The sequence below is a fragment of the Podarcis erhardii genome, assembly GCF_964252035.2.
Source record: "Podarcis erhardii genome assembly, chromosome: 10".
Taxonomy (NCBI): Eukaryota; Metazoa; Chordata; class Lepidosauria; order Squamata; family Lacertidae; genus Podarcis; species Podarcis erhardii.
In genome coordinates this window covers 1,819,850-1,844,983 of record NC_138500.1, presented here as the reverse complement: position 1 = coordinate 1,844,983, position 25,134 = coordinate 1,819,850, and the positions used below count along the sequence as shown (strand labels likewise).

Here is a 25,134-nt window from a genome sequence, read left to right as displayed (position 1 = left end):
CATGAGTGAAAATGACAGAGCATTGAGTTCTGCTTCACAGGAACTTAGGCTTACTGTCGTCTGCTTCTTGCACAGCCAGTCAAACAGACAGTGGTTGTACATATAGCATACTCCAGAAGTGCTTTTACCATCTGTGGTGTCACTTCCAAAACTAGCATCTGCATAGATTTCAAGACCTCCAGTCTTCTGACTGGTGAACCTCAGCCTGTAGTGCATAGTCCTTTTCAAATAGTGGGCTATGCGCTTCATAGCTTTCCAATCCTGAACAGTAGGATTGTTGGCATGTCTGCTAGGCAGGTTAGTGCTTACAGCTATGTCAGGTTTTGAGCATCTAGCAATAAAATTCAACTTGCCTAGAATGCATCTGTACAGCGTAGTGTCAGAAAACGCTTCAGCAGTACTATCTACCTGGTAACCTGTCACCATCGGTGTGTCAGCAATTTTCTGTGTTTGGTGTACCAGAAAATTACCTGCTTGGTCCCTCTCCACCTGCAGAGAAAGATAGTTGGATAGCTCACCAAGATCCTTCATGTCAAAGTGCTCTTTCAGCTGAGCTAGGGTGCTTTGGTACAAAGCCTGATTCTTCCAAAACATCAGAAGATCATCAACAAAACATAAACAATACTATCTTCCCCAAACCCCAGAATAAGCAGGAGCTCTGGGGTTGCCCCAAGGGGTTCATGAGGGAAGATGGGCCCCCCAGGAAATTTCCCTCGTACCTGCAACCCATCCTTCCCCCTCTTGCAATAAGGCTTGGGGAAAATCTCCCATTCAATTACAGTAATTTAAGTTTTCTTCAGAACACGTAGGAGGCAGCAAGAAGTTCTAGTGAAGAAGCAGTGTTCGGAGATCATGCGGTGGTGGGGGTGAGAGAGTTTGGTGCAAAAGCAAGTCACACACAGATGCACCTGTCTTCCATGCTTGAGTACAGCAACTCCAGGGCATGAGCCAAGTATCGGCAGGGTAGGGGCCATGTGTAGAGCAATTCCCACACTGAGGTCAAAAACACACACAGAGGCAGCAGGACTTCTTCAGTAATAGTTTACTGAGTTTTCAAAGCATACAGTTCTCCCTGGGCCCCCAGTGATACACAAAACTTTGCTTCTGAAAGCAAATCCAGTTTCAGCCATAAAGAAATACAGCACACAGGATATCTAAGTCAGGCACACAAACCGGCAGAAGGGAGCAAGGGAGGAAAGAGGCTGGAAGGACACAGGGCAATGGAGGTGTGTTTCCCTTCATGTGGTTTTGGAGGGAAGTCAGCAAGTCGGCATCTGCTGGGGCTTCACGAAGCAAAGCTTTCTGCCGGCTGCTTCCAGGCAAATGAGCATCCCCGACACTGTGATCTGTGGGGTGTTGCCATATCAGTTGTTTTTGAAAGGTTATCACGATGTGGTCTAGAAACCAATATGGAAAAATATATCGCCCAGCCCTAATCCTCACTGACCACCAGAAATCCAGATAAACCCTCACCCCTCTCTATCAAAAGGTACTTTACATCTTAGATTATAATCACATTGTTTGACATTGCCTTCAATATTTCATTACTATAGTTTTACACATAAATTCCAGAACTTCGCATACACAACATGTGTTAATGACTGATTTCCTGCTGAGTTCATTTCTGTGAAGAAAAGAGTGGACTCCGAGAGGAAGATGTCCCACACTCCATACATCTAAATGGGTTCTTCCATGTGAGAGTCCCTGGATTTTCCTTGAACACTCCATTGTAAATAAAGCACTTTTTGCAATCTTTTCATTTAAACTGCTTCTCCTCTTTGAGTTTGTTGATGGTTTGTAGGGTTTCAACTCCTAAAGTTTTTCCTGTCCATGAGTCTGTTGATTTAGAACTTCCACTAGGACAGAACCTCTATCTACTTTCCTGATATTTATGTTGGGATACTGCCAGGGAGACATAGGCCATCACTGCCTCCAGCCGGACTCCGGACGTCCATCGATCTCCCGTCTTCTCAGTATCAGCAATTAGCGACACGAAGCCTCAGAAAAATACCTTCCACATTCTTAGGCTGGTGCACACTCTATCAGCAGAATTCACACAGCGAAGGTTGCACAGCAGGAGAGCATATTTACAAGTTTATTCAATGTTGGTCAGAACAAAGAAAAACATGACCGCCTGCTAGCGTGTTCAGGCACCGAGAGAGAAACGAAAGCAATAGCAAAACATAAACATCCTGTGAACAGGAAATACGCAGACTCTGTGACGCACAAAAGCCTGCTCTCTTTTAAGGTGGAACGGAAATATCCTAACAATTTATAAGGTTTGTGTTTTGTGTGAGTTTGTTGACATAAATCAAGGGTTCCACTCTGACTGCAGCTCCTTCCACATGCCATACATTTAAACAGTTTCTCCGTCATGTGTCTGCCAATGTTTTCTAAGGTGTCCACTCTGACTGAAGCTCTTTCCGCACTCCATACATTTATATGGTTTCTCCCCTGTATGAGTCCGTTGATGTGCTCTAAGGTTTCCATTATGACTAAAGCTTTTTTTGCACTCCATGCATTTAAATAGTTTCTCCCCTGTGTGAGTCCATTGATGTGTTCTAAGGCTTCCACTAATACTAAAACTCTTCCCACACTCCATACATTTATATGGTTTCTCCCCTGTATGAGTCCGTTGATGTGTTCTAAGGCTTCCATTATCACTAAAGCTCTTTCCGCACTCCAGGCATTTAAATGGTTTCTCTCCTATGTGAGTCCGTTGATGTCTTCTAAGGCTTCCACTAATATTAAAACTCTTCCCACACTCCATACATTTATATGGTTTCTCCCCTGTGTGAGTCTGTAGATGTATATTGAGGTGTCCACTCTGACTGAAGCTCTTTCCGCACTCCATGCATTTAAATGGTTTCTCCCCTGTGTGAATCCGCTGGTGTAATTTAAGTCCTCCATTCTGACTGAAGCTCTTTCCGCACTCCATGCATTTAAATGGTTTCTCCTCTGTATGAGTCCGTTGATGTCTTCTAAGGCTTCCACTAATACTAAAACTCTTCTCACACTCCATACATTTATATGGTTTCTCCCCTGTGTGAGTCCGTTGATGTGTTCTAAGGCTTACATTATCACTAAAGCTCTTTCTGCACTCTATACATTTATATGGTTTCTCCCCTGTGTGAGTCTGTAGATGTATATTGAGGTGTCCACTCCGACTGAAGCTCTTTCCGCACTCCATGCATTTAAATGGTTTCTCCCCTGTATGAGTCTGTTGATGTCTTCTAAGGTGTTCATTATCAGTAAAGCTCTTTCCGCACTCCAGGCATTTAAATGGTTTCTCCCCTGTGTGAGCCCGTTGATGTCTTCTAAGTTTTCCTTTTTCAGTAAAGCTCTTTCCGCACTCCAGACATTTATATGGTTTCTCCCCTGTGTGAATCCGCTGGTGTAATTTAAGTCCTCCATTCTGACTGAAGCTCTTTCCGCACTCCAGGCATTTAAATGGTTTCTCTCCTATGTGAGTCCGTTGATGTCTTCTAAGGCTTCCACTAATACTAAAACTCTTCTCACACTCCATACATTTATATGGTTTCTCCGCTGTGTGAGTCCGTTGATGTGTTCTAAGGCTTACATTATCACTAAAGCTCTTTCTGCACTCTATACATTTATATGGTTTCTCCCCTGTGTGAGTCTGTAGATGTATATTGAGGTGTCCACTCCGACTGAAGCTCTTTCCGCACTCCATGCATTTAAATGGTTTCTCCCCTGTATGAGTCTGTTGATGTCTTCTAAGGTGTTCATTATAAGTAAAGCTCTTTCCGCACTCCAGGCATTTAAATGGTTTCTCCCCTGTGTGAGCCCGTTGATGTCTTCTAAGTTTTCCTTTTTCAGTAAAGCTCTTTCCGCACTCCAGACATTTATATGGTTTCTCCCCTGTGTGAATCCGTTGATGTCTTCTAAGGCTTCCATTATCACTAAAACTCTTCTCACACTCCAGGCATTTAAATGGTTTCTCCCCTGTGTGAGTCCGTTGATGTCTTCTAAGGCTTCCACTAATACTAAAACTCTTCTCACACTCCATACATTTATATGGTTTCTCCCCTGTGTGAGTCCGTTGATGTCTTCTAAGGTGTTCATTATCAGAAAAGCTCTTTCTGCACTCCAGGCATTTAAATGGTTTCTCTCCTGTGTGAGTCCGTTGATGTGTTCTAAGTTTTCCAATATCAGTGAAACGTTTCCCACACTCCATACCATTAAATGGTTTCTCCCCTGTTGGAGGTCGTTGATGTGAACTATGTGTGCTCATTCAATGAAGCATATTCCGCATTTCACACAATTTAATTTCTATCCCTAATGGGGGGGGGACAGGTACCCAATCCCCTGGAGTTCTGACTGTCTTCTCCATCTCCTTCTTCAGAGTGGGAGGAAAGGGAATCCTGTTTGGGTTTCAAGGAAGAGAAGAAAGGGAAAGAGAACACATCAAGCTCCATTTGCACCTTCTCCTATTTCAACGTCTCCTACATTCCCTCACCTCCTACCCATGTTCCCAAGTGAAGTTGCAATGTCAAATGATAGTAATTTATGAGCAACTTTCAAAATCTTCAATCAATGTTAATAAAGCAGCTTGATTTTTTAAAGAATGATATGCTGTCTGATTTTGTGCCCGTCTTCTGATGCAGGACTATCGTAAAACGACACCGAAAAGCAGGATATTCAAGGCAAAATGATAAACTGTACTTAGTGGAATGTGTAGTATCTTGAAAATGTAGTATTGATTCACTAATGGCCTTAAGTTGTGTTATTTCTGGGGACATGAATTTATTCCTGTTCTGTCTTAAAGATCATAATCATACGATGTCATGGGGTGTTAGGGGAGCGGTAGTACCTTTGGTGGGGGAAATGTCATGCACCTTATGGGGTAATTTATCCACCATTGGTCCCCACCCTGCACTCAGCTCTCACCTGTTTCTTCCAGAAGCTGTCAGGATGGAATAGGGGCCACAATCCCAGGAACAGCTTCAACTGGCTGGCTAAACCAGGTGAGGATACCTGATGGGTCTCAAATTCTTGGTGGGTTGGGGAATTCTGCTGCAGGTGAAGGCAGGCCCTGGTGGATGGAGAGGATGAGAACAACAGTGAATCCCACAGTCAAGAAGGCAGATTCTGCCCATTCTGCAGAGGAAAGGGAAGGGCAGATGGGGCTCGTCAACCGGAGAAGGGAGCTCCTCAAGAAGTAAAACTCTAGTCGTAATACTTTGGTGCACTCCTTCGCTTCCTCTTGAGTTATCTTCAGGAGAAGAAAAAGCTATGGAGGAAAACCTACACAAATCCAGAGTGGACTCTCTAAGATGGTTGGATGGTGTCCTGCACACCTCCTTCCACTCACTCCTGCTGCCAAGCTGGTGCTTAACATACTGCTCTGCTTTCCTTGGGACCATATAAGCCAGGCTGAGAAGGGGGTCTTGTTGTCTAGGCAGCCCTGAACCCCCAAACACACTGTCCAGGCTGGCAGGACTGCTAACACAGCAGTTTCAGGGGGAGCGATGAACTCAGACCTGTGTATCAAAATCTCTCCAATGTGGAATATGTAAAACAGAAGTGCTGCTTATATCATACATCAAATAAAAAGTATTCAGAATATTTGTCTTTTGAAGAAAAGATCACCAAGTATCCGATGGCCCCTTCAAAGCTAATGAAAGTCCTGTGCCTGGAGCTTTTGGGGGTGCAGGACCAGGAAAGCTTCTGCCACCATGATCCTTCCAGTTGGGATTCAGGCCTCATCATGCAACAGAAACTGTCCTGGTTGTGCTGCGTGATGATCTCTGATGGGCTAGAGTCTGAGGGGAAAGCTGTTTCCTGGTTCTGCTGGATCTCTTAGCGGCTTTGGAGACCTTTGACCATTGTATCCATCTGAACCCTCTAGAGTTGCTGGGGACCCTGCTATGCAGTGGTTCCCCTCCTTCCTCCTGGGCCATGTCCAGAAAGTGGTGTTGGGGGATGAGTGTTCAGACCCCTGGGCTCTCACTTGTGGGGTGCCTCAGGACTCCATTCTCTCCCCCATACTTTTTACTATCTATATGCAGCCACTGGGAGAGATCATCAGGCGGTTTGGGCTGGGTGTTCACCAGTATGTGGATGATGCCCAGTTCTTCCTTTCTTTTAAATTGGAACTAGTGAAGATGGTGAATGCCCTGTGTGTCTGTTTGGAGGTGGTTGGAGGATGGATGGCGGCTAACAGATTGAGGTTGAATCCTGACAAGACAGAAGCACTGTCCCTGGGGGACAGGTGGCAGGCAGACCCTACCAGCCTGCAGACTGTCTCACTAGAGTGGTCAATGCTCTGGTTACCTCCTGCTTGGTCTACTGCAATGCGCTCTACATGGAGCTAGCTACCTTTGAAGGTGAAACAGAAACAGCAACAAATTCAGAATGTGACAGCTGGACTAGTAACTGGGAGCAGCCGCCTAGACCACATATCACTGGTCCTAAAGGATCTTCCCTGGCTCCCAGTGCATTTCCAAGCGCAATTCAAACTGATGGTGTTGACCTGTAAGTGGCATGGCTGCATTTTTCAGGAAAAGAAAACTGTTGATCTAATGTATAGAGATCATTCCTAGTCTATTAGTTCAAGAAGGTTCTGTTGGTTTTACTCTGTGTGAGTCAAAGCTGATGTTTTCTCTAGCTGGAATATTTTAGCTGATCAGGGAGTTTCCTTTCTGCTGAGAGCAGGTGGTGGAATAAGTTGTCATGAGATTATGCTGAACCTTCCTTGTTTTGGGAACCAGAAGAAGCTGGCTTAAACTGGAGTGAGCCAAGCTTGTTATCCAGTCCCAAGGTTACTCTGACATTGAATTGTTTATAAATCACAGTATTGAAAGGCGCCTGGTCCCACTTCCTATTCTGCTATTCTCTACTCTGCTTGTGTCTTTCTTACTTGAGTGCTGTTTCGCTATGCTATGTTAGGGTTTTACTGTAAATTCAGTTTTTGGATTCTTATGCTTCTTTGCCTTCAGTACTAAATTTATCTGCTGAATGGATTTTTTGCTGCCTCTGAGTGTTTTTTTCTACTCTGCTAACTATATGTCAGTCTTGGAGATCATTATGGAGGAGCAAGATCGGCGACCTAAAGCCCTCAACCGCCTTGGCCCTGTAGACCTGAAGGAGCGTCTCCACGTCCATCCTTCACTCTGAACACTGAGGTCCTCCTCTGAGGTCCTCCCTGCAAGAAGTGAGGGTACAGGGAAGCAGGCAGAGGGCCTTCTCGGTGGTGGTGCCCGCCCTGTGGAACGCCCTCCCTTCAGAGGTCAAGGAAATGAACAACTATCTGACATTTAGAAGACAGCAGAAGGTAGACCTGTATGGGGAGGTTTTGAATGTTTGATGTTTTACTGTCTTTTATGTGTACAGTGGTACCTCAGGTTACATACACTTCAGGTTACAGACTTCGCTAAACCAGAAATAGTGCTTCAGGTTAAGAACTTTGCTTCAGGATGAGAATAGAAATCAGGCTCCGGCGCTGCGGCAGCAGCAGGAGGCCCCATTAGCTAAAGCGGTGCTTCAGGTTAAGAACAGTTTCAGGTTAAGTACGGACCTCCAGAACAAATTAAGTACATAATCTGAGGTACCACTGTACTGGAAGCTGCCCAGAGTGGCTGGGGAAACCAAACCAGATGGACAGGATATAAATACTACAATCATTCTTATTACATTGTGATTTTTTCTAGTTATTTTGGAATTTGTACTGCAATATCAGCTCATAAAATGTTATGGGTGGAGAAAATCTCAGGGTTGCCGTAAACGATAATCCCACCCACAAACTCTCATTCACATACAGTGTGTAAATTTGGGAAGGTCACACACCTTACCTGTGCTAATACTGGCAGTCTTTGGCCTGCACAGGCACACCCGGTGTGTAGAGCCTCCAGCCCCAGGCACTGTCTATCCTGAAAATGGGTCCTTTGACTGGGAAGATTCATGCAGTCGCTGTCATCGGATGATGATGGGTTGTATCTCAGCTAGTGAGTCACTTTGACATTGTCTACAAAGAAGAAGAGGAACAGAAATGCTTTTGAGGTGCAACTTCTGTATCAGCCCTGAGCGCCATTCCATGGACTCTGCACCCCTGTTTCTGATGACAGGTGTACATTATCCTCACCCTCAGCGGAAAAGACATTAAAGATGGAAGCCTGAGAGAGAGGAAAAGGTTTCTGGCTGCTTCCTGGGTGGGATTGGGGAAACCAAGAGCCGCTTCTGAGAAGGCCTCCCCCCTCCCCTCTTCCTCTGGGGATTTCCTCTCCTCTCCAGGGGACCAGTGGGTGGACTGGGCAGAATGGCTGTGTCTGGACAGGGCAGGGGATTATGGGGTGGGAAGGGGATGGAGATTGCAGGAAGGAAGGGGTGGGGGGACTGGACCCCCACTTTCCAGGGATCCCTCTCTGGTCGCCTTGAAGGCGTGGCCGATTCCTGGGCGGGAGCGAGAAGCCAAGGCAGCCCCTCGATGGAGACGTCTCCCCCTCCCCAAAGACTGGTCTCCTCCTCCCCCCCCCCAATGCTGCGCTTCCTTCCCCAGGGATGCTCCCCTCCCTCCTCCCCCCCTTGGCCCCCTCCCTCTCTCCCCGAGTCTCCCCTGCACCCAGAGGCCCCCTTGGCGCGGCTCACCCCTCGCCCTGCGCCCCCCATCTCTCCGTCCCTAATGCCCCCCAAGATGAGATGGGGAGGGACAGGGGGGTCTCTATCCCGGCGCCTCCCGCACCCCTTAACCCTTTCCTGGCCCGCTTCTCCGCGCCCCAGGGATGCCTGCGAGGGGGAAAGGGGGCCGGGGAGTCCTCCTGGGACCCCGTGGGTGGGCGCCCCACGTCCTCCCCTGCCAAGGAAAGCCCCCTTCGCTGCAGGCGTGCAGGGATCCCGGCCCCACGGAAGGCGCTTGGGGGAGCTGGCGGGGTCTCTGGGTCCTTTTCTCCCCTCTTCCCCCCCCCCCCGCGACCCCTTTACCTCTTTGTCCTCGCTCCCGATTCTCCTTTCCTTTCCTGCAACATCCACGGGGGGGGGGGGTCCCCTGCCTCCTAACTCCCCTTTCCTAACTCCCCCCCCCTAGAGCCACGGGGCGGAGCAGCAATCCGGAGCGGAAGCTCCACTTCCGGGAGAAGCAGGCAGTTTGGGAGGGGGGCTCACACCCCCATTCCCGGAGCGAAGCCGGATTGGAGGAGGAGGAGGAGGAGGAGGAGGAGGAGGAGCAATGTATTGGGGGAGGGATTTGGGATGGTGGGGGCGGGGTGAGAGGAGGAGGATGTGCCGGGAGGGGAGGGGAGGTATAGAGGAGGGGGGAGGAGAAAGTTCCCCCCCTCTCCTCTTCCTTTAGTGGATCGGAGAGCGGGGGAGGGGCTGATCCCGGAGATCCAGCTGCCAAGTGGGGTCCCCCCCACAAGTGCTACATCCTCCCCTCCCCCACCCCACCAGCTTAGATCCCTCCGTCTTTTAGGTCTTGGTGCTCTTCAAACCAGGAATGGAGGGGGGCAGCTAAACGACTCCCCCCCAACCCCAGCTCCCCACCCCAGCCTCTGACTCAGGCCAGGACAAGGACCCTGGACACAGGCCCCGTCCAGGCACAGCAGCCAAGAGGCTCAGCAAAGCAGCCGATACAATTGGAGCCAGAAGCGGATTCCATGTGTTAAGGGAGAAATCTGCGGACGTGTTTGTACGCTTGGGGAATTGTGGCTGCCTTGTGTCAAGTCTCCCCCCTTTGATAGTCCTTCCCTCATGGTGTAAAATAAAAGTGGAACGGTGCAGATCCGATGTATGGCTGATTTTCTTTGAATTTATAACAGAATTTATAACAGAAGCATTGCTTATGTCTCGTGTGTGTGTGTGGTTCCTGCAACACATGAATCCCAATCCCAAAGAAGGGCAGTGCCAAAGAATGCTCCAACTACCGCACAATTGCACTCATCTCACATGCTAGCAAGGTTATGCTTAAAATGCTACAAGGCAGGCTCAAGCAGTATGTGGACCGAGAACTCCCAGAAGTGCAAGCTGGATTTCGAAGGGGCAGAGGAACCAGAGACCAAATTGCAAACATGCGCTGGATTATGGAGAAAGCGAGAGAGTTCCAGAAAGACATCTACTTCTGCTTCATTGACTATGCAAAAGCCTTTGACTGTGTCGACCACAGCAAACTATGGCAAGTTCTTAACGAAATGGGAGTGCCTGATCACCTCATCTGTCTCCTGAGAAATCTCTATGTGGGACAAGAAGCTACAGTAAGAACTGGATATGGAACAACTGATTGGTTCAAAATTGGGAAAAGAGTACGGCAAGGCTGCATATTGTCTCCCTGCTTATTTAACGTATATGCAGAATTCATCATGCGAAAGGCTGGACTAGATGAATCCTGTAATAAAAAATTAAGGTCTTATATATATAATAAATGTTCATAAATGTACCAAGCAAGCACATTCATAGATATGTGGACCCCATGTCTGGAGCAGCACAGGAACACCGTCCTAAAACCATTTAGACTCCCAAACTGACCAAACGTTTTCTCTGCAAGGAGGGAGCGGGTGAGGGAACCTTCCCATTGTCTCAGGAATTGGGTAATCACCATCTCAAAGGAATGGCCAGACCACCAGGAAAGGGAATCAGAGAAGGCATTATCAGATAACCTGGCAGGCAGGAAAAATGACAACATTCAAATTTCTGTTGCAGACCACCTTTTCTGTGATGTAGGTATGATTTTTCTGGTAGGTGGTCTTGGGTTACGCCCCTTCTGTGATGTATGTATGATGTATGGAGGGGTGGTCTGGAGCTCCAGGGCAGGGAATTTAAAATGTCTATATAAAGGCAGGCACACCTTTGTTCTGGGTCCTCCTCCTTTTCTGCGTGTGAGGGGAGCACACCAGAGAATACTGAGAAGCAATACTCTTGTGTCCCCCATGAGGGAAGAAGGGCAGCTTTTGTTTACAACAGATGGCACCCCAGATGGGACCTTCGGTTGCCCAGATTCAGGGGGGGGCAAAGAAGGACCGGTGATCCAGCGCGCACCAGGCCATTTGCCAGGAGGAGCCACCAGTCCTCTAGTGACCCCAGGGTCTGGAAAGAACTGGAGTTCCAGCGGGGCTAACCAGAGGAAGCAACGCTTGACCAGGCCGGCCACAAATTGATTTATTTAAAAAAATAATCTTTTCAAGATCTGTCCTTCCAGTGAGGACCCAGGGCTAATTTCCTTAAGAACGACTTGGATGATGGACTCAAGGGCAGCCTGATCAAATGTGCAGATGACACCAAACTGGGAGGGGTGGCTAACACCCCAGAGGACAGGATCACACTTCAAAACGACCTTGACAGATTAGAGAACTGGGCCAAAACAAACAAGATGAATTTTAACAGGGAGAAATGTAAAGTATTGCACTTGGGCAAAAAAAATGAGAGGCACAAATACAAGATGGGTGACACCTGGCTTGAGAGCAGTACATGTGAAAAGGATCTAGGAGTCTTGGTTGACCACAAACTTGACATGAGCCAACACTGTGACGCGGCAGCTAAAAAAGCCAATGCAATTCTAAAAAATTCTAAAAAAATGCAATTCTAAAAAAGCCAATGCAATACAGTTTGTTTTGCCCCTCCTCCTTGACAAACACACATGGATCAGCTTTGCCCTGGTGAAAACCTAGAGAAAGCAACGTCTCAGTGAGTTTTGTGTTCCAACACCTGGCACTCTGCTTGAGACCATATAAGGATTTCCGCAGCTATTTGCTTTGGTTGCTGGCTGGACTCCTTCCTTTATTCCGTAGGGACCCACGGGCTCTGCCCGATGAGCTGGGTGGCTGAGCAGCCTCGCACCTGGATTCCCCCCCCAACACCAAATTAACCTTTTATTGGTCAGACCTAGGAGACTTGATAGCCTTTGGGGGCATACAACACCCGGACTCCGAGCCTTCTTCCATTGGGGGTCCGCCAGCTGGTGCCTCCCCCCCCTTTCACCCAGCCAGTCCATGACAGCAGCAGCAACAACAACAGTAAAATAAGTATGATAATAATATGCACACTGGTCCTCTGGCAGGAAGAATGATAACTTCTGGGACTATGGAAAAATACTATCTTTCCCAAACCCCAGAATAAGCAGGAGCTCTGGGGTTGCCCCATGGGGTTCATGAGGGAAGATGGCCCCCCCCCAGGAGACTTTCCTGGTACCTGCACCCCTCCTTCCCCCTCTTGCAATAAGCCATGGGGGAAATCTCCCATTCAATTACAGTAATTTAAGTTTTCTTCAGAACATGTAGGAGGCAGGGAGAAGTTCTAGTGAAGAAGCAGTGTTCGGAGATCATGCGGTGGTGGGGGTGAGAGAGTTCGGTGCAAAAACAAGTCACACACAGATGCACCCGTCTTGCATGCTTGAGTAGAGCAACTCCAGGGCCTGAGCCAAGTATCGGCAGGGTAGGGGCCACGTGCAGAGCAAGTCCCACACTGAGGTCAAAAACACACACAGAGGCAGCAGGACTTCTTCAGTAATAGTTTACTGAGTTTTCAAAGCATACAGTTCTCCCTGGGCCCCCAGTGAGACAGAAAACTTTGCTTCTGAGAGCAAATCCAGTTTCAGCCGCAAAGAAATACACCACACAGGATATCTAAGTCAGGCACACAAACCGGCAGAAGGGAGCAAGGGAGGAAAGAGGCTGGAAGGACACAGGGCAATGGAGGTGTGTTTCCCTTCATGTGGTTTTGGAGGGAAGTCAGCAAGTCGGCATCTGCTGGGGCTTCACAAAGCAAAGCTTTCTGCCGGCTGCTTCCAGGCAAATGAGCATCCCCGACACTGTGATCTGTGGGGTGTTGCCATATCAGTTGTTTTTGAAAGGTTATCATGATGTGGTCTAGAAACCAATATGGAAAAATATATCGCCCAGCCCTAATTCCCACTGACTACCAAGTAAGCCAGATAAACCCTCACCCCTTCTCTATCGAAAGGTACTTTACATCTTAGATTATAATCACATTGTTTGACATTGCCTTCAATATTTCATTACTATACAGTTTTACACATAAATTCCAGAACTTCGCATACACAACATGTGTTAATGACTGTCAGAGCTGCCCTAGGTCCCAGCTCACAAAGGACCAACGCCAGTTCGTTGTTATATAAAACAGTTCCACTCTGACTGCAGCTCCTACCACACACCATACATTTAAACAGTTTATCCGTCATGTGTCTGCCAATGTTTTCTAAGGTGTCCACTCTGACTGAAGCTCTTTCCGCACTCCAGGCATTTAAATGGTTTCTCCCCTGAGTGAGTCCGTTGATGTGTTCTAAGGCTTCCATTATCACTAAAGCTCTTTCTGCACTCCAAGCATTTAAATGGTTTCACCCCTGTATGAGTCCGTTGATGTGTTCTAAGGCTTCCATTATCACTAAAGCTCTTTCTGCACTCCAAGCATTTAAATGGTTTCTCCCCTGTGTGAGTCCGTTGATGTCTTCTAAGGCTTCCATTATCACTAAAGCTCTTTCTGCACTCCAAGCATTTAAATGGTTTCACCCCTGTATGAGTCCGTTGATGTGCTCTAAGGCTTCCATTCTGACTAAAGCTCTTTTTGCACTCTATACATTTATATGGTTTCTCCCCTGTGTGAGTCCGTTGATGTCTTCTAAGGCTTCCATTATCACTAAAGCTCTTTCCGCACTCCATGCATTTAAATGGTTTCTCCCCTGTATGAGTCCGTTGATGTGTTCTAAGGCTTCCATTATCACTAAAGCTCTTTCGGCACGCCAGGCATTTAAATGGTTTCTCCCCTGTGTGAGTCCGTTGATGTTTTCTAAGGTGTCCACTCTGACTGAAGCTCTTTCCGCACTCCAGGCATTTAAATGGTTTCTCTCCTGTGTGAGTCCGTTGATGTGTTCTAAGGCTTCCATTATCACTAAAGCTCTTTGCGCACTCTATACATTTATATGGTTTCTCCCCTATGTGAGTCCGTTGATGTGTTCTAAGGCTTCCATTATCACTAAAGCTCTTTCTGCACTCCAAGCATTTAAATGGTTTCACCCCTGTATGAGTCCGTTGATGTGCTCTAAGGCTTCCATTCTGACTAAAGCTCTTTTTGCACTCTATACATTTATATGGTTTCACCCCTGTATGAGTCCGTTGATGTGTTCTAAGGCTTCCATTATCACTAAAGCTCTTTCGGCACGCCAGGCATTTAAATGGTTTCTCCCCTGTGTGAGTCCGTTGATGTGTTCTAAGGTGTTCATTATCAGTAAAGCTCTTTCCGCACTCCAGGCATTTAAATGGTTTCTCTCCTGTGTGAGTCCGTTGATGTTTTCTAAGGTGTCCACTCTGACTGAAGCTCTTTCCGCACTCCAGGCATTTAAATGGTTTCTCTCCTGTGTGAGTCCGTTGATGTGTTCTAAGGCTTCCATTATCACTAAAGCTCTTTCCACACTCCAGGCATTTAAATGGTTTCTCCCCTGTGTGAGTCCGTTGATGTCTTCTAAGGCTTCCATTATCACTAAAGCTCTTTGCGCACTCTATACATTTATATGGTTTCTCCCCTATGTGAGTCCGTTGATGTATTCTAAGGTGTCCATTCTGACTAAAGCTCTTTCCGCACTCTATACATTTATATGGTTTCTCCCCTGTGTGAATCCGCTGGTGTAATTTAAGGTATCCATTTTTACCAAAGCTCTTTCCGCACTCTATACATTTATATGGTTTCTCCCCTGTGTGAGTCCGTTGATGACTTCTAAGGTGTCCATTATCACTAAAGCTCTTTCCGCACTCTATACATTTATATGGTTTCTCCCCGGTGTGAGTCCGTTGATGTCTTCTAAGGCTTGCATTATCACTAAAGCTCTTTCCGCACTCTATACATTTATATGGTTTCTCCCCTGTATGAGTCCGTTGATGTCTTCTAAGGCTTGCATTATCACTAAAGCTCTTTCCACACTCTATACATTTATATGGTTTCTCCCCTGTGTGAGCCCGTTGATGTCTTCTAAGGCTTCCACTAATACTAAAACTCTTCTCACACTCCATACATTTATATGGTTTCTTCCGTGTGTTAATCCGCTGGTGTAATTTAAGGTCTCCATTCTGACTGAAGCTCTTTCCGCACTCCATGCATGTAAATGGTTTCTCCCCTGTTGGAGGTCGTTGATGTGAACTATGTGTGCTCATTCAATGATGCATAGTCCACATTTCACACATTTTAATTTCTATTCCTAATGGGGGGGAAGGTACCCAATCCCCTGGAGTTTTGACTGTCTTCTCCATCTCCTTCTTCAGCGTGGGAAGAAAGGGAATCCTGTTTTGATTTCAAGGAAGAGAAGAAAGGGAAAGAGAACACATCAAGCTCCATTAGACCTTCTCCTATTTCAACGTCTCCTACATTCCCTCACCTCCTACCCATGTTCCCAACTTTCAGGACATGAATCTGCAATTATGTCAAATGATAGTAATGCATCACCAACCTTTCCTAATCCGCAACCAATGTTCATAAAGCAGCTTGATTTTTTAAAGAACGATGTGCTGTCTGATCTCGTCGCCGTCTTTTGACGCAGGACTATCCTAAAATGACACTGAAAAGCAGGATATTCAAGGCAAAATGATAAACTGTACTTAGTGGAGTATGTAGTACCTTGGAAATGTAGTATTGATTCACTAATGGCCTGAAGTTGTGTTATTTCTGGGGACATGAATTTATTCCTGTTCTGTCTTAAAGATCATAATCATACAATGTCATGGGGTGTTAGGGGAGCGGTAATACCATTGGTAGGGGAAATGTCATGCACCTTACGGGGTAATTTATCCAGCATTTGTCCCCACCCTGCACTCAGCTCTCACCTGTTTCTTCCAGAAGCTGTCAGGATGGAATAGGGGCCACAATCCCAGGAACGGCTTCAACTGGCTGGCTAAACCAGGTGAGGATAGTTGATGGGTCTCAAATCCTTGGTATATTAGGGAATTCTGTTGAGGTGAAGGCAGGCCCTGGTGGATGGAGAGAATGAGAACAACAGTGAATCCCACAGTCAAGAAGGGATATGTCAGTGCATCCCACAGTCAATAACGCAGATTCTGCCCATTCTGCAGAGGAAAGTGAAGGGCAGATGGGGCTCGTCAACCAGAGAAGGGAGCTCCTCAAGAAGGAAAACTCTAGTCGTAATACTTTGGTGCACTCCTTCACTTCCTCTTGAGTTATCTTCAGGAGAAGAAAAAGCTATGGAGGAAAACCTACACAAATCCAGAGTGGACTCTCTAAGGCGGTTGGATGGTGTCCTGCACACCTCCTTCCACTCACTCCTGCTGCCAAGCTGGTGCTTAACATACTGCTCTGCTTTCCTTGAGACCATATAAGCCAGGCTGAGAAGGGGGTCTTGTTGTCTAGGCAGCCCTGAACCCCCAAACACACTGTCCAGGCTGGCAGGACTGCTAACACAGCAGTTTCAGGGGGAGCGATGAATTCAGACCTGTGTATCTAAATCTCTCCAATGTGGAATATGTAAAACAGAAGTGCTGCTTATATCATACATCAAATAAAAAGTATTCAGAATATTTGTCTTTTGAAGAAAAGATCACCAAGTATCCGATGGCCCCTTCAAAGCTAATGAAAGTCCTGTGCCTGGAGCTTTTGGGGGTGCAGGACCAGGAAAGCTTCTGCCACCATGATCCTTCCAGTTGGGATTCAGGCCTCATCATGGGACTGAAACGGTCCTGGTTGTGCTGCGTGATGATCTCGGATGGGCTAGAGTCTGAGGGGAAAGCTGTTTCCTGGTTCTGCTGGATCTCTTAGCGGCTTTGGAGACCTTTGACCATTGTATCCTTCTGAACCCTCTAGAGGTGCTGGGGACCCTGCTCTGCAGTGGTTCCCCTCCTTCCTCCTGGGCCATGTCCAGAAAGTGGTGTTGGGGGATGAGTGTTCAGACCCCTGGGCTCTCACTTGTGGGGTGCCTCAGGATTCCATTCTCTCCCCCATACTTTTTACTATCTATATGCAGCCACTGGGAGAGATCATCAGGCGGTTTGGGCTGGGTGTTCACCAGTATGTGGATGATGCCCAATTCTTCCTTTCTTTTAAATTGGAACTAGTGAAGATGGTGAATGGCCTGTGTTGGTGGCCTTGGTGATTTGTGGATAAATGGCGGCTAACAGATTGAGGTTGAATCCTGACAAGACAGAAGCACTGTCCCTGGGGGACAGGTGGCAGGCAGACCCTACCAGCCTGCAGACTGTCTCACTAGAGTGGTCAATGCTCTGGTTACCTCCTGCTTGGTCTACTGCAATGCGCTCTACATGGAGCGACCTTTGAAGGTGAAACAGAAACAGCAACTAATTCAGAATGTGACAGCTGGACTAGTAACTGGGAGCAGCCGCCTAGACCACATATCACTGGTCCTCAAGGATCTTCCCTGGCTCCCAGTGCATTTCCAAGCGCAATTCAAACTGATGGTGTTGACCTGTAAGTGGCATGGCTGCATTTTTCAGGAAAAGAAAATTGTTGATCTAATGTATAGAGATCATTCCTAGTCTATTGGTTCAAGAAGGTTCTGTTGGTTTTACTCTGTGTGAGTCAAAGCTGATGTTTTCTCTAGCCGGAATATTTTAGCTGATCAGGGAGTTTCCTTTCTGCTGAGAGCAGGTGGTGGAATAAGTTGTCATGAGATTATGCTGAACCTTCCTTATTTTGGGAACCAGAAGAAGCTGGTTTAAACTGGAGTGAGCCAAGCTTGTTATCCAGTCCCAAGGTTACTCTGACATTGAATTGTTTATAAATCACAGTATTGAAAGGCGCCTGGTCCCACTTCCTATTCTGCTATTCTCTACTCTGCTTGTGTCTTTCTTACTTGAGTGCTGTTTTGCTATGCTATGTTAGGGTTTTACTGTAAATTCAGTTTTTGGATTCTTATGCTTCTTTGCCTTCAGTACTAAATTTATCTGCTGAATGGATTTTTTGCTGCCTCTGAGTGTTTTTTTTCTACTCTGCTAAGTATATGTCAGTCATGGAGATCATTATGGAGGAGCAAGATCTGCGACCTAAAGCCCTCAACCGCCTTGGCCCTGTAGACCTGAAGGAGCGTCTCCACGTCCATCCTTCACTCTGAACACTGAGGTCCTCCTCTGAGGTCCTCCCTGCAAGAAGTGAGGGTACAGGGAAGCAGGCAGAGGGCCTTCTCGGTGGTGGTGCCCGCCCTGTGGAACGCCCTCCCTTCAGAGGTCAAGGAAATGAACAACTATCTGACATTTAGAAGACAGCAGAAGGTAGACCTGTATGGGGAGGTTTTTAATGTTTGATGTTTTACTGTCTTTTATGTGTACAGTGGTACCTCAGATTACATACACTTCAGGTTACAGACTTCGCTAAACCAGAAATAGTGCTTCAGGTTAAGAACTTTGCTTCAGGATGAGAATAGAAATCAGGCTCCGGCGCTGCGGCAGCAGCAGGAGGCCCCATTAGCTAAAGCGGTGCTTCAGGTTAAGAACAGTTTCAGGTTAAGTACGGACCTCCAGAACAAATTAAGTAGATAATCTGAGGTACCAATGTACTGGAAGCTGCCCAGAGTGGCTGGGGAAACCAAACCAGATGGACAGGATATAAATACTACAATCATTCTTATTACATTGTGATTTTTTCTAGTTATTTTGGAATTTGTACTGCAATATCAGCTCATGAAATGTTATGGGTGGAGAAAATCACAGGGTTGCCGTAAACGATAATCCCACCCACAAACTCTCATTCACATACAGTGTGTAAATTTGGGAAGGTCACACACCTTACCTGTGCTAATACTGGCAGTCTTTGGCCTGCACAGGCACACCCGGTGTGTAGAGCCTCCAGCCCCAGGCACTGTCTATCCTGAAAATGGGTCCTTTGACTGGGAAGATTCATGCAGTCGCTGTCATCGGATGATGATGGGTTGTATCTCAGCTAGTGAGTCACTTTGACATTGTCTACAAAGAAGAAGAGGAACAGAAATGCTTTTGAGGTGCAACTTCTGTATCAGCCCTGAGCGCCATTCCATGGACTCTGCACCCCTGTTTCTGATGACAGGTGTACATTATCCTCACCCTCAGCGGAAAAGACATTAAAGATGGAAGCCTGAGAGAGAGGAAAAGGTTTCTGGCTGCTTCCTGGGTGGGATTGGGGAAACCAAGAGCCGCTTCTGAGAAGGCCTCCCCCCTCCCCTCTTCCTCTCGGGATTTCCTCTCCTCTCCAGGGGACCAGTGGGTGGACTGGGCAGAATGGCTGTGTCTGGACAGGGCAGGGGATTATGGGGTGGGAAGGGGATGGAGATTGCAGGAAGGAAGGGGTGGGGGGACTGGACCCCCACTTTCCAGGGATCCCTCTCTGGTCGCCTTGAAGGGGAGGTCGATTCCTGGGCGGGAGGGAGAAGCCAAGGCAGCCCCTCGATGGAGACGTCTCCCCCTCCCCAAAGACTGGTCTCCTCCCCCCCCCCGCCAATGCTGCGCTTCCTTCCCCAGGGATGCTCCCCTCCCTCCTCCCCCCACACTTGGCCCCCTACCTCTCTCCCGGAGTCTCCCCTGCACCCAGAGGCCCCCTTTGCCCGGCTCACCCCTCGCCCTGCGCCCCCCATCTCTCCGTCCCTAATGCCCCCCAAGATAAGCCGGGGAGGGACAGGGGGGTCTCTATCCAGGCGCCTCCCGCACCCCTTAACCCTTAACGATTCCTGGGCGGGAGGGAGAAGCCAAGGCAGCCCCTCGATGGAGACGTCTCCCCCTCCCCAAAGACTGGTCTCCTCCTCCCCCCCCCGCCAATGCTGCGCTTCCTTCCCCAGGGATGCTCCCCTCCCTCCTCCCCCCCTTGGCCCCCTACCTCTCTCCCCGAGTCTCCCCTGCACCCAGACGCCCCCTTGGCGCGGCTCACCCCTCGCCATGCGCGACCCATCTCTCCCTCCGGAGGGGTCCCCCAAGATGTGATGGGGAGGGACAGGGGGGTCTCTATCCAGGCGCCTCCCGCACCCCTTAACCCTTTCCTGGCTCGCTTCTCCGCGCCCCAGGGATGCCTGCGAGGGGGAAAGGGGGCCGGGGAGTCCTCCTGGGACCCCGTGGGTGGGCGCCCCACGTCCTCCCCTGCCAAGGAAAGCCCCCTTCGCTGCAGGCGTGCAGGGATCCCGGCCCCACGGAAGGCGCTTGGGGGAGCTGGAGGGGTCTCTGGGTCCTTTTCTCCCCTCTCCCCCCGCGACCCCTTTACTTCTTTGTCCTCGCTCCCGATTCTCCTTTCCTGCAACATCCACGGGGGGGGGGTGTCCCCTGCCTCCTAACTCCCTTTCCTAACTCCCCCCCTAGAGCCACGGGGCGGAGCAGCAATCCGGAGTGGAAGCTCCACTTCCGAGAGAAGCAGGCAGTTGGGGGGGGGCTCACACCCCCCCCATTCCCGGAGCGAAGCCGGATTGGAGGAGGAGGAGGAGGAGGAGGAGGAGGAGGAGCAATGTATTGGGGGAGGGATTTGGGATGGTGGGGGCGGGGTGAGAGGAGGAGGATGTGCCGGGAGGGGAGGGGAGGTATAGAGGAGGGGGGAGGAGAAAGTTCCCCCCCTCTCCTCTTCCTTTAGTGGATCGGAGAGCGGGGGAGGGGCTGATCCCGGAGATCCAGCTGCAAAGAGGGGTCTCCCCCCCACAAATGCTACATCCTCCCCTCCCCCACCCCACCAGCTTAGATCCCTCCGTGTTTTAGGTCTTGGTGTTGTTCTAACCAGGAATGGAGGGGGGCAGCTAAACGACTCCCCCCCAATCCCAGCTCCCCACCCCAGCCTCTGACTCAGGCCAGGACAAGGACCCTGGACACCGGCCCCGTCCAGGCACAGCAGCCAAGAGGCTCAGCAAAGCAGCCGATACAATTGGAGCCAGAAGCGGATTCCATGTGTTAAGGGAGAAATCTGCGGACGTGTTTGTACGCTTGGGGAATTGTGGCTGCCTTGTGTCAAGTCTCCCCCCTTTGATAGTCCTTCCCTCATGGCGTAAAATAAAAGTGGAACGGTGCAGATCCGATGTATGGCTGATTTTCTTTGAATTTATAACAGAATTTATAACAGAAGCATTGCTTATGTCTCGTGTGTGTGTGTGTGGTTCCTGCAACACATGAATCCCAATCCCAAAGAAGGGCAGTGCCCAAGAATGCTCCACCTATCGTACAATTGCACTCATCTCACATGCTAGCAAGGTTATGCTTAAAATGCTACAAGGCAGGCTTAAGCAGTATGTGGACCGAGAACTCCCAGAAGTGTAAGCTGGATTTCGAAGGGGCAGAGGAACCAGAGACCAAATTGCAAACATGCGCTGGATTATGGAGAAAGCGAGAGAGTTCCAGAAAGACATCTACTTCTGCTTCATTGACTATGCAAAAGCCTTTGACTGTGTCGACCACAGCAAACTATGGCAAGTTCTTAACGAAATGGGAGTGCCTGATCACCTCATCTGTCTCCTGAGAAATCTCTATGTGGGACAAGAAGCTACAGTAAGAACTGGATATGGAACAACTGATTGGTTCAAAATTGGGAAAGGAGAGAAACCAGAGGCCTTCCTCCTGGGTATTGTCGGCCAGAAGGTGTTAAAGAAGGATCGAACATTTTTCATGTATGCAACAACGGCAGCAAGGATTCTTATCGCAAAAAACTGGAAAACTCAAGATCTACCCACACTGGAAGAGTGGCAGATGCAGCTGATGGACTATATGCAACTGGCCGAGATGACCGGCAGAATCCGTGATCTGGGAGAAGAGAAGATGGAGGAAGACTGGGAGAAATTCAAAATGTATTTACAAAAACATTGTAATTTGGTTGAATCTTAAGAAGGATGCTGGATTATAAAAAACTGCTCACCACTAAATTAGATTTAAATTTGATGATAAGTGAGACTAAAGAAAATATAAAATTTTTTGGAAGAAGTGTTAGATTATATTTGAATGAATGGACATGAGATTGAAAACAAGTTGATAATTTGTGTGGAAGAATTTTTAACGATGTAAATGGGAGCGGGAGACGTGAGGGAGTCCAAAGAAGTGATGAAATTGTTATGACAGAAATAAGATTGTTTATTATGTGTGCATTTATATTTAAAAACCTTAATAAATATTTATAAAAAAAAAAAAAAAAAAATTGGGAAAGGAGTTTGACAAGGCTGTATATTGTCTCCCTGCTTATTTAACGTAGATGCAGAATTCATCATGCGAAAGGCTGGACTAGATGAATCCTGTAATAAAAAATTAAGGTCTTATATATATATAATAAATGTTCATAAATGTACCAAGCAAGCACCTACATAGATATGTAGACCCCATGTCTGTAGCAGCACAGGAAGACCGCCCTGAAACCATTTAGACTCCCAAACTGACCAAACGTTTTCTCTGCAAGGAGGGAGCGGGTGAGGGAACCTTCCCATTGTCTCAGGAATTGGGAAATCACCATCTCAAAGGAATGGCCAGACCACCAGGAAAGGGAATCAGAGAAGGCATTATCAGATAACCTGGCAGGCAGGAAAAATGACAACATTCAAATTTCTGTTGCAGACCACCTTTTCTGTGATGTAGGTATGATTTTTCTGGTAGGTGGTCTTGGGTTACACCCCTTCTGTGATGTATGTATGATGTATGGAGGGGTGGTCTGGAGCTCCAGGGCAGGGAATTTAAAATGTCTATATAAAGGCAGGCACACCTTTGTTCTGGGTCCTCCTCCTTATCTGCATGTGAGGGGAGCACACCAGAGAATACTGAGAAGCAATACTCTTGTGTCCCCCATGAGGGAAGAAGGGCAGCTTTTGTTTACAACAGATGGCACCCCAGATGGGACCTTCGGTTGCCCAGATTCGGGGGGGGGCAAAGAAGGACCGGTGATCCAGCGCGCACCAGGCCATTTGCCAGGAGGAGCCACCAGTCCTCTAGTGACCCCAGGGTCTGGAAAGAACTGGAGTTCCAGCGGGGCTAACCAGAGGAAGCAACGCTTGACCAGGCCGGCCACAAATTGATTTATTTAAAAAAATAATCTTTTCAAGATCTGTCCTTCCAGTGACGACCCAGGGCTAATTTACTTAAGAACGACTTGGATGATGGACTTAAGGGCATCCTGATCAAATGTGCAGATGACACCAAACTGGGAGGGGTGGCTAACACCCCAGAGGACAGGATCACACTTCAAAACGACCTTGACAGATTAGAGAACTGGGCCAAAACAAACAAGATGAATTTTAACAGGGAGAAATGTAAAGTATTGCACTTGGGCAAAAAAAATGAGAGGCACAAATACAAGATGGGTGACACCTGGCTTGAGAGCAGTACATGTGAAAAGGATCTAGGAGTCTTGGTTGACCACAAACTTGACATGAGCCAACACTGTGACGCGGCAGCTAAAAAAGCCAATGCAATTCTGGGCTGCATCAATAGGAGTATTGCATCTAGATCAAGGGAAGTAATAGTGCCACTGTATTCTGCTCTGGTCAGACCTCACCTGGAGTACTGTGTCCAGTTCTGGGCACCACAGTTCAAGAAGGACACGGACAAACTGGAACGTGTCCAGAGGAGGGCAACCAAAATGGTCAAAGGCCTGGAAACGATGCCTTATGAGGAACGGCTAAGGGAGCTGGGCATGTTTAGCCTGGAGAAGAGGAGGTTAAGGGGTGATATGATAGCCATGTTCAAATATATAAAAGGATGTCACATAGAGGAGGGAGAAAGGTTGTTTTCTGCTGCTCCAGAGAAGCGGACACGGAGCAATGGTTCCAAACTACAAGAAAGAAGATTCCACCTAAACATTAGGAAGAACTTCCTGACAGTAAGAGCTGTTTGACAGTGGAATTTGCTGCCAAGGAGTGTGGTGGAGTCTCCTTCTTTGGAGGTCTTTAAGCAGAGGCTTGACAACCATATGTCAGGAGTGCTCTGATGGTGTTTCCTGCTTGGCAGGGGGTTGGACTCGATGGCCCTTGTGGTCTCTTCCAACTCTAGGATTCTATGATTCTATGAATGGATGCGTTTGATCTTCTTGCAGTCCATGGGACTCTCCAGAGTCTCCTCCAGCACCAGAATTCAGAAGCATCCATTCTTTGGCGATCAGCCTTCTTTGTGGTCCAGCTCTCACTTCCATACATCACGACTGGGAAAACCAGAGCTTTAACTATATGGACCTTTGTTGCCAAAGTGATGTCTCTGCTTTTTAAGATGCTGTCTCGGTTTGTCATTGCTTTTCTCCCAAGAAGCAGCCTTGCCGTGGCAAAGGGGCTTCAATAACTCAGAGAAGCTATGAGCTCTGCCCGATGAGACAGTGGTTGTACATGTAGCATACTCCAGAAGTGCTTGTACCATCCGTGGTGTCACTTCCAAAACTCGCATCTGCAAAGATTTCAAGACCTCCAATCTTCTGACTGGTGAACCTCAGCCTGTAGTGCATAGTCCCTTTCAAATAGCGGGCTATGCGCTTCAGAGCTTTCCAATCCTGAACAGTAGGATTGTTGGCATGTCTGCTAGGCAGGTTAGTGCTTACAGCTATGTCAGGTCTTGAGCATCTAGCAATAAAATTCAACTTGCCTAGAATGCATCTGTACAGCGTAGTGTCAGAAAACGCTTCAGCAGTACTATCTACCTGGTAACCTGTCACCATCGGTGAGTCAGCTGGGTTTGCATCAACCAGATTCAATCTGGTTAATACATCAGCAATTTTCTGTGTTTGGTGTACCAGAAAATTACCTGCTTGGTCCCTCTCCACCTGCAGAGAAAGATAGTTGGATAGCTCACCAAGATCCTTCATGTCAAAGTGCTCTTTCAGCTGAGCTAGGGTGCTTTGGTACAAAGCCTGATTCTTCCAAAACATCAGAAGATCATCAACAAAACATAAACAATACAGTTTGTTTTGCCCCTCCTCCTTGACAAACACACATGGATCAGCTTTGCCCTGGTGAAAACCTAGAGAAAGCAACGTCTCAGTGAGTTTTGTGTTCCAACACCTGGCACTCTGCTTGAGACCATATAAGGATTTCCGCAGCTATTTGCTTTGGTTGCTGGCTGGACTCCTTCCTTTATTCCGTAGGGACCCACGGGCTCTGCCCGATGAGCTGGGTGGCTGAGCAGCCTCGCACCTGGATTCCCCCCCCAACACCAAATTAACCTTTTATTGGTCAGACCTAGGAGATTTGATAGCCTTTGGGGGCATACAACACCCGGACTCCGAGCCTTCTTCCATTGGGGGTCCGCCAGCTGGTGCCTCTCC

General features: G+C 47.9%; 2 protein-coding genes across 8 annotated transcripts in view; both read right to left on the bottom strand.

Moving 5' to 3' along the window:
* Nucleotides 1-25,134, bottom strand: part of LOC309351816 (uncharacterized protein) — a 151,986-nt gene that overhangs the window by 57,242 nt on the left and 69,610 nt on the right. For 2 of the 7 annotated variants that reach the window (XM_081879829.1, XM_081879845.1), the window contains exons 1-2: nt 8,941-9,150; nt 7,815-7,987 (exon numbers count right to left, since the gene is read on the bottom strand). The gene's annotated coding sequence lies outside the window, so the exon portion shown is untranslated. Of the gene's footprint in view, nt 1-4,911; nt 5,057-7,809; nt 7,988-8,940; nt 9,152-15,773; nt 15,918-25,134 lie in introns of those variants that run through there. The other 5 variants (XM_081879828.1, XM_081879830.1, XM_081879838.1 and 2 more) reach the window with 5 other exon arrangements.
* LOC309351898 (uncharacterized protein) lies at nt 1,028-3,904 on the bottom strand. Its single transcript, XM_081880073.1, has 2 exons — nt 2,277-3,904; nt 1,028-1,893 (listed from the first exon to the last, which is right to left on the bottom strand). Exon 1 carries the CDS (start codon nt 3,692-3,694, stop codon nt 2,357-2,359), a length of 1,338 nt encoding a protein of 445 aa, XP_081736199.1. The 5' UTR covers nt 3,695-3,904; the 3' UTR covers nt 1,028-1,893; nt 2,277-2,356.

Excerpts from the sequence above, each read along its gene's own strand:
- LOC309351898 (XM_081880073.1), bottom strand. The coding sequence starts at position 3,694 with ATGGAGTGCGGAAAGAGCTTCAGTCGGAGTGGACACCTCAATATACAT.